This window comes from Enhydra lutris, unplaced genomic scaffold (assembly GCF_002288905.1).
Source record: "Enhydra lutris kenyoni isolate GAN:26980312 unplaced genomic scaffold, ASM228890v2 scaffoldscaffold3, whole genome shotgun sequence".
NCBI lineage: Eukaryota > Metazoa > Chordata > Mammalia > Carnivora > Mustelidae > Enhydra > Enhydra lutris.
The window spans coordinates 25,104,881-25,114,606 of record NW_019154087.1 but is presented as its reverse complement, the minus strand read 5'-3'; the positions used below and the strand labels follow the sequence as shown (position 1 = coordinate 25,114,606).

Genomic DNA, 9,726 nt, shown 5'->3' with positions numbered 1-9,726 from the left:
ACGTCCTTGGGAGCAGAATTTTTACTGAGTGTGTCATCAAAGGTTTATGTCCCATTAGAGCAATAGCCAAATTTCTGTTCGTGAAAAAAATAAACAAGGATTCGTTGTTTCTCCCCTTTTTCCTCTGAGAGGTACCACCTTACATCATACATATGGGTACACACACCAAGATGGTCAAATATATGTTGTAATAACATATGTTATAATAATGTTTGCCAGGGGAGAAAGGGGGGCAAGAAACCAATTGCCATTTGCATGTAAAAAGTATCTCTCCAAGAAATTTGTACTAATCTACTAAATTAAAATTGCATTCTAAGCTGGACACTCTCATGTGCCTATCAGTAGCAGCAAGTAATTGTTTGTCACAGTCCTCCCAAGTATCCAGCCCTGAGGCCAGCCCTTAACATTCCTCACATAATATGTTTCGTGTAATAAATTGCAAAGAGCTTTCATGGGATAGATAGACAATTGGTTAGAAAGGATGAATCTGTGCCTCAGAGTATTTGGCCAGCATTAATTCCAGCGCCCATGCCACCTGTTTCCTCTGAAGTTCTGTTTTAAATCTTTCATTCACTGCACATTGGAAAAATGCCGTAAGGAGTGGCAAACCTAATTTGTTGCACTTTTTGTTTTACATCATGGGAAAACATCCACCCAAACTGATGTTAGTATAAAGACTAGCTTTTTTTTGATAGCGTGGCTGGTTTATGTTCCTGCCATTTGCTCCGAGTATTGACACATCGTGAAAAACTCAAGACTGGCCCACAGTTTCATGGCCCAGTGTAAATGTGAAGGGGAAAAGAGCCACGGATTTGCATTCATTTCTTTCCCATTACCAGTATGGGATACTGGGAGCCACAGACTAAAACAGGCCACCAGAGATGAGCTTATTGTCAGACTCACACACAAAGATTGAACATAATTTTGCCTGAAAAAGTGGCTGTAAGTCACTCACGAGTACTATTTTCCAATTGTCAATAAAAATTTGTGCTGTGGTAAAACTCAGAGGAGGGTTTGAGAGCCTACCAGGAAGTTCTTAAGATGAAAAAGCTCCATATAAAGAAAGCCACAGACATTTCAAATAACTTTAAGTTGGGAAGAAATTTACAGCGAAGAATGGCAAAAAATGCCTATCTTCATTTCCACAGTCATGACAATGCAATTTAAAAAAACAAAAAGATTTATTTGTTTTAGAAAGAGAGAAGCATGAGCAGGGGAGGGGCAGGAGGCCAGGGAGCGAGAGAAAATCCTCAAGTGTACTCCCCGCTGAGCAGAGAGCTTGATTGGGAGCTTAGTCCCAGGACCCGGAGATCATGACAGGAGCCAAAATCAGGAGTTGGACGTTCAACTGACGGAGCCCCCAGCTATTCCAGCACAGTGATTTTTAAACACATCCTCACAAAGGGACAAACGATTACCCTCCTACTTTCAAGGTGGCCAAGTCCACAGGAAAGCAAGACAAAAAACAAGAGCAAAACCAAAACACTAGACTTGGATTCAGAAAATTATTTTCTGGTCAGTCTTCTCTACTTGCTTGCTTGATAGCTCTCAGCAACCAACCTCTCTGGGCTCTATTCGCCTCATCTTACATGCAAGAGTCTTTCCTTTTCAAAACGTTCTCCGTTCTAAATCTTCCTTTAGATTCAGAAAAGCAACTCGCAGCCTATAGCTATTGTGCTTTTGGCAGATTGCTGAATTACATAAAATCTATTTGTAAGTGGTTAAGTACATTCTAGAGACGACGCTGCTACTAATGAAAACTACATTTGTAGTACTTGTTTTGAGGGACAGGAAAAGAGAGGCTGGGGTGGGTATTGGTAAAAATCGAATTATGATTTGAGAACTTACCAAGGACTTCTTAAGTCTTCATGAATGAATTAGCAATTTCAAATTGTTATAAAAAACTAAAGGAGAATTCGGAGGAGCATTTGATATTGCAGAAAGAAGTAGGAAAACTAAAATTTTCTGTGAGAAAATTGTTCTCTGAAATACAGCTTAGAGTAAGTGGAATTTTAAGAGCAATAGATGCCCTTTAAAACTATTTTTTCATGAGAGTTCCTCAGCTAAACTATTTATATGAGATCCACATGGGTTGCGTTTTTCTGATTTCTCACTATATATTATTCTCATTTGTTCTGTCACTCTCTCAAGATTATTTAGGTCTTCTAGCACTGTGCTACTCACAGTATTTCTAATTTGAAAACCAAAAATGTGTTATTTCATACTTCCAAGTTTGGGAGATCAAGTTTCAAACACGGAAGTTATTTTGTCAGCAATTACACTGAAACCCATGTAGGAAGGCACTCTGGAATAAGAAGTTTAGCCTTTGGGCCCTGAGCCTATTTTTAAGTGTTTCATGTTTATTTTTGTCCCATGATCCTCAAAAAGAGTAGCAGTAAACATGTGATGATCACCCTTAATATTTTCACAATTACGGTATTGTTTTTATGTAAGTTAAACTTTTTTTCCCAAGTGTTAGAGAAATCTTATGTAAAAATTCTAAAAATGCCTTAAATACTAATAAGAGATAAGATCCTTTTCAAAATTCTCAAAATGCAGAGATAGGATCCTTATCTTTCTGGATACCGTTTACTCACTTAGGAGGAAAAAAAACAACAGGTAACACCAGTCATTGTTTCAGAAAGGACAAAATTTTCTAGGCTGCATTAAAAAGGTATGTGGAATGCATAAAAAAATGAAGGATGAGTTTTCTTCTTTTTCATCTTTTTTTTTTTTTTTTTTTTAACACAGGGCAGATGTTTATTCATTTGGGGGCTCCACAGGGGGATATAAGAGATAACAAAATAATTTGGAAAGGATTTCAAGAAAATTCTCAATGAAGAGTACACTCTGAGGAACTAGGAATTACAGAACTTGGGGAAAAAATTTAATACTTAATTTGATGCCTGAGACTTATGAGGAATTCTCAGGTCCATATATATTTAAACTAAAACAAGCTAAATTAAAAGTAGTTATATTAGGTATGTTGAATGTCCTCTTTGGGAGATCCTTAAAAGGGATAGATGTTTTTTTCTTTCTTTTTTAAAGATTTTTAAATTTATTTGACAGAGAGAGACACAGAGAGAAAGAGGACACAAGCATGGGGAGTGGGAGAGGGAGAAGCAGGCCTCCCGCTGAGCAGGGAGCCCGACGTGGGCCTTGATCCCAGCGTCCTGCGATCATGACCTGAGCCAAAGACAGATGTCTAACAACCGAACCACCCACGTGGCCCAGGAATAGATTCTTCTATTTCAAAGATATTACATGGGCTTTCAGAAAACAGCAGAGATAGCCCTCAAAATGCTTTCCTTGCAGTAATAAACACCAACTGCAGATGCTGAAGGCCTGTGATTTCCAGGCATCTGGAACCTCTAAATTTACTTAGTGTGGTAAGTATAATGGAAAGAGTATCTGTCTTCCTCACAGGATGTTGTATCAGTATAGGACAACAAACATGAATTGTTAATGTGTAAAAACAAAAATGCCTAAATTGTCATTATCCAATCTCTGCTCTCACTAAGTTTATAATCCAGTAATAGGGACCATATGAACAATTCTAATAGAAGCCAGAATGACCCAAATCCTAGAAAGGAGGAATAAATCAATTGTGCCATTCTACCCTCACAGAGGAGAAAATGATTGATTTCAACAGGAGGGCTGGGGAAGGGTTCACAGAATCGGCAGTGTTTGATTTGGGCTGTGAGGAAGAGAGCTCAAGAAGCATCTGGATACAGTGGAAAGGACGTCATCACAATGGAGTCAGCAACCTTAGCTCTATTCTACTTCTGCCTGCCCAGGCACCGAACTTGCACGCAGCTCCGGCACAGAGGGGCCTCTGAACACGTGCCTTTGCCCACATTGCTGTCGGTTTAGGCGGGAAGGAGCAGCAAAGTGCATGTGGCTTTAACTGTGGACTCAGCTGTTCTTATCCACCTGTGCACAGAAGGTCTCCTGACGTAAGAGATTCTGGCTGGAATCCCAGTGTGTATGTTCTACTTCCCAAGTGGGGAGAACCCTTGCCAAAGGATGGTCATCCCTGATCTTGCCAACTGCCAAGTTCTCCTAGCTGGACGACCACAGATGCTGTTCTGCCATCTGGTTTTGGCTGCTTTAACTGGAGAAGCCTGTTTGCTACCCTTCCATGTTTCTCTTAAAACTGTACTGGTTCCACTAGATTTTGTCCATTTTAACTTAGAGTGTGAGTCTTAAAAATTTACCTTACTTTTCATGTTTAACTTTTGACAGACATCAGGAAGCAGTAACATAATACAGTCCTATAGTTAGTCCTGCTTGAAACAAGGAAAATTAGCCTATTGTGCCCCTGCTTCCACAGTTAGCGCAGCATAAATATTTTCAGGATCCAAATTTGGATGTTTGTATTTGAATGTGGGCTTTTTTCAACTTGGATGCAGTTTTCAGGATCCAATTTTTGCACCGAAGACTAAGGATATCATACACATTGATAAAAACATTCAGACCCAGTGGATAAAGAAAGAAAACAGAACATTGTAAGACACTATTACTAGACAAGATGCAGGAAAAAATTTAAGCCTACTATGAATAACAGTAACAAAATATCCTGTTACAGGAAGGGTAGGAAAAAAGAAACTAGAAATTTCATATATTGTTGTGCCAATATAATATGGAACAACCCTTACCAAGATCTTTTTGGTCCTAAAGTGTTCTTATTCTATGAGTATATCTTATGGAACTTACACTAAGAAAATGATCTCAAACAAAGCAAATCTGTTTTCCAGTGTCCTGGATCACTGTAGACATCCCGTGATCTTCCTGTTTCTATCCTTGCCTTACACTGCCCCCCGACCCCTCACTTCCAGCACAGTCTGTTTTCATCACAGCAAGCAGAGTGACCCACTCTTCTGCTTAGGACCCTCCACGGCTCCTGATTTTATCAGGGTAGGAGGCCAAATCCTTACATTGGCCTTACAAGGCTACTTCCCCTCTCTCCTTGTTACCTGTGGGACCTCATGTCTGCAACCCCTGCTGCTCCTCCTGCAAGCCAGTCACACCCCTGCTTAAGGGCCCTTGTTCATGATATTCCCTCTGCCTCAGTGGTCTTGCCCCAGAGACCCACGTGGGCCCACTCCTGCTTGTCTTCAACCCTCTGCCTGGCTGTCGTCTGCCCAGTGAGGCCTGTTCTGACCTACTCCATTTAGAACTTCAGTCCACGCTCCTACCCTTGAACACAGGCTGGATTGCCCATGTTCACCTTACCCTGTTCTTGTTCTTCTACATACTGTACAAATTACCTACGATGTTCACGATCCGTCTTCCCCACACAAGTGCAAAGTCTACAAGGGCAGAGACTTTTTTGTATGTTTTACACTGACATAGCCAAAGGACTTGGAAAACACCTGGCATACATATAGGTACTCAATAAAGAACTGAATTTTAAAAGAGCAAAAAAGCATTTCTAGACACAGGGTTGGCGAATTAAAATCCCTGCAACCAGATGCATTCAGGACTGATGTAGTTAAAGCCCCTCGTGTTTCTGCATGCTTCAACCCTCTGCAACCAGGTACTTGGAAAGAGGAAAGAGTCCTTGATGTATCGGGCATTCTTAACAGAGAAGAGATGCACTGACAGCTTTCCCCTTGGGGTGCACCAGGATACCTCGAGTCGTGGCATTCAGGGTATGACCGATAGATGTGTTGTTGGTTCTGACACAGAGAACTCAACAAACAACAGCTTATGCCTTCCCTTCTGGCTCCCTTTAAGTTGGGAAAGAATCTGAGAAGTAGAGTTTGTTCACACAGGTCATCCAAATAGGGCAAACCGGCAGAAGCCCTGACAGGCAGCTGGCCTCACACATTTTACAAAGCTCTCACGTCTCATCGCTGCCCTGGTCTTCTCCTGCTCCTGTCAGAGCACAGCCGAGCGCCTCACTGCTGCGACTCCTCTGAGGCCATCCCGTCAGGAAAGGCTTCTCTGTCACTTCGCCTTAGGGTGACAGGTGCCAGGTGTGGTGATGGTGGGGTGGCCGGTTCTTGGGGGCTCAGTTACTTTATCCAAACAGTTTGATAACTTAGAAAGCAAAAGTTATTCTCATTGGATATAAATTTTTTTGATTTGAAGCCGAAAGACATTTAATATTTAACACTAAATTTGGTATTAACTTTATTCCCTTTTGGTTTTCTTCTTCCTAGGAGGAGGCAACGCTAACATTCTGTGCATGAGCCCACTACAAAGACAGACATCTGGTTTTATTCTCCTGTTCTTAGGGGAACAGTCTCAAACAGAACATCAACTGAGAAATTCCCAGAATGATCTAGCCCTCGATTATCTAAACCAATGGATTTAAAACTTTAATACATAAGAAGTATGGGGATGAGGGGAAAACATGTTTGGGGCTCCCTCTGCAAAGATTCTGATTTAACAGATTTTTAGGGAAAGCTGGAAAGATTTTTAAGAAGCATTCTAAGTGATTCTGAAGCTGGTGTTTCAAAGACCCCACAGGTGAACCCTGATACACAGCTTGGACAGAATGTACAAGGAGGATGGAAAAAGACACTACCTAGAATCTGTAGATGTGATCCACTCTATAATAAGATAGTAGTAAGTAATAAAGATAAATGAGCAGTCACAAGATGTATCTTTATCTATGACAATGTAACGATCCCTCTCCTGGGAATAAATCAAATGTTGCTGTTAATGAGTATACGAACAGCTAAAAATACATGTAGTCCTTGATGGAGAAATGGATTTTATGAAATTCAATGCGTTCCTTCTGCAAAATCATGGAGTGGAATTAAATGTCCCATGTATGAAATGATTCTGTCTGTATGTGAAAAATAAAAAGAAAAAAATTTCAGACACTTATAATAACAGCAAGTTTGGGGAAAATGAATCGTCGATAGTCTACCTCTTTGCTTTTTCACATCCATGGTTACTGGCTCTAGTATGTGTCATCTAAATCCATTCATGGTTCACTTTTGGCTTCCTGATTTGTTGTAGGCAATTTTAACAATGATTTACTCTACTTTTTCGAGGAGTTTTCCTTTATAACTATATAGTATAAAATCTATTCAATTTAATTGTTCCATGGGAAAAGGCTGACAAAGATCAGATCAGCTAGTCTGGAAGACACTATTAAACAATCATGAAATAGCCATACAATTAAATATAACTGTCACATTATCACGATGGCCATGTAGCAACACAGAAAAATGCCTATGAGAAACATTAATATTCAAAATTATATATTAAGATTTTAACTATGCAAAATCATATTCTGCGTATTTTGACTAACCCTACTGTAATGAGCAAGGCTCACTAACTAGGTAGCATCTAAGTACTACTGACTTCTAGAAGGAGGAGAGTAAACAGGTGTGAGTTGCCCCATCAGACACGGCCTCTCTCTTCCAACTCTCGGGAGATTGATACACGACATGCCACAAGTCCATTAATTTGTCCTTTGATAATTCAGTTTATTGTTTACAACTACTGCAATAATGGTTGTTCCTTATTTTCTCTATGCTTTATTCCCACAACATAAAAAAAAAAATCAATGTATGAATAAACTTAAAAACAACAAATACTCTCCTCACATTCTTAGATGTCCTCCAAAAAAGTTTCCACATTCTCAAAATCGTCTTGAGTGAAAATTACTATGTCACTTGGGCTTATCATTTTAACCCTCTGTGCCTGTCTCCTCACCTGTAAAACAGGCGTACTCTCAGCTCTGCCTACATCACAATGAGGCTGTATGTGGGAAGAATGCATAGCAGGGTGGAAAAACACAGGATTTAGAGCCATACTGTCAAGAGGTCTAATTCTGGTTCTGAAAGTTACTGTGTGACCTTAGGCAAGTTACAGAACTTCTCAGAGCCTCAACATGAAGTGGACAATCTCTACCTTATACGGCATATGCATGCATGGCATCTAAAACCTACTACACGACAGATGAGCTCAAGAAATGGTAGCTATTATAACAGCTACACAACTTCAAAACAGATTATGCAAATAGAACATTCTATAATGATAACAAAGAAGAAAAGATGTGAACAGAACTGGCCTAAGAAGCACAGTAAGGGGAATGTAAGCAGACAAGATGTGCTTGGAGAGGAGTGAGCAGCGTGGCATGGCTGGAGGGTGGGACTCCTGAGGAAATCAGAGGGTCTGATTCTTATTCTCCAGAACATGGAAAGCCACTGAAGGTATTCTGAATAAAAATATTACAAGGCAAGACCTTTGCTTTAGGAAAATGACGGTCAAAGTGGAGGATGACACAAAAAGGGAGAAAAGCAGAAACAGAGTAACTCACTCAGGAGACAAGAGGATATGCAATGGAGCAAGAGCAATGGGGCTGAGGTGGAGGGCAGGATCTGGGAGGCATGGAGAGGGGCTTGGGAGGCTGGTCCAAGCACCCAAGTGAAATCAGGGGGGAAACCAGCATGGTGGGGATGGAAGGGAATGGAGAAGGCAGAGAAACACTTAGATGATTTTCATGAATGAAGACAGGAAGAGGAGGCTCGATATGATTTCAAGGGTTTGAGTGGGGGTCTAGGAGAATGTGAATTCCACTGCTGAAGAATGACGAAAGAAAGAGAGAGCAGTTCTGGACCAGAGGGGCTGCAGACGTCCAAGAGACATCCAAGAGACAGACCTCAGGTGAGAGACCTGGGCTCCTTATGAAGACTTCAGCATCTTCGCCAGAGAGATGAGAATTGAGATGAAGGGGACTGCATGAGAATCAGAGAGTTTAGGCCCTCTAAAATAATAAATTCTAGGAATGAGCCTTAATAAATGTAAACACATTTACACAGGCCTAGTAAGAGGGCAGATTTTGACTTAAGAAAGTTTCCACCAGCAACCTGGAGAAGATAATATGGTATGAAAATGAGAGTAGTTATCTACAACAATCTAATTAACTTATAAAATTTGTAATTTCTTTATTAACTTATAGAAATAAAAGCTAATAAAACTGATGGGCTCCTTCAGCCACAGAAATTAGAACTGGTCAAAACTCAATGCTTCTAAATTTCTGCTATGAAATTTAAATCTTTTCATATCAATAAATATCCAAACAATTTAAAAATATTGGTCTTTATTTACATATTGTATATCTCGAATAAGGCTGGGGGAAAAAGTTTCAACAGGAAGTCAATAAATTCTCATAGATCTGCCTGTTGCTAGAACTTGGGGAGAGGGAGTTGTGGAGGCCTTGGAGATTGGAGTCTTGATGGCAGAACTTCAAATGTTCAAATCACTTGCCAAGGAAGTGCCACACTTGCTCTGTGTTTGAAATGGGGAAGAGGGTGTTGGGGAAAGGGTAAAGAGTGAGGGAGGGAGGGAAAGAGGGAGGAAGGAAGACAAATTTAATTTAGACCTTGAGGAAGTATTTAGGCAGAGAAAAACAATCATAAGCTTGGTACGACACATTTCCCTATTTCAAGTTACTCCCCTTTAAACTCTCATCCTAAGTTCTCTCATTTGGCTCAAGCCTTATATAAAACTGTGCCTAAAAATTCCAGAGCCTTCCCATTTTATTCCCTACATCTTTCTGGATCATTTTAGTCTCTACTAATGACACAGAGGTTAGTGTCCTAGCTACAGATTGAAAGGTCTAGGAAACCTGTCAAATATCCAAAATGGGATAGTATTGCAAAGAAACAGTCTGTTAGTTTCCCATATAAGGAATATAACTTGCTTTCCCATGGAATGTCTACAGATCTGCTCTTTTCTACACGTCGCAGAATGTGACAC

The 9,726-nt window shown here is 40.3% G+C and overlaps 1 protein-coding gene across 1 annotated transcript in view; it reads right to left on the bottom strand.

Moving 5' to 3' along the window:
* Positions 1–9,050: 9,050 nt before the first annotated feature.
* Positions 9,051–9,726, bottom strand: part of LOC111154496 (pyrophosphatase (inorganic) 2) — an 88,562-nt gene continuing 87,886 nt past the window's right edge. The window contains exon 12 of the mRNA XM_022514123.1: positions 9,051–9,255. Coding sequence (XP_022369831.1) covers positions 9,227–9,255 — 29 coding nt within the window. The 3' untranslated portion in view covers positions 9,051–9,226. The remainder of the gene's footprint in view (positions 9,256–9,726) is intronic.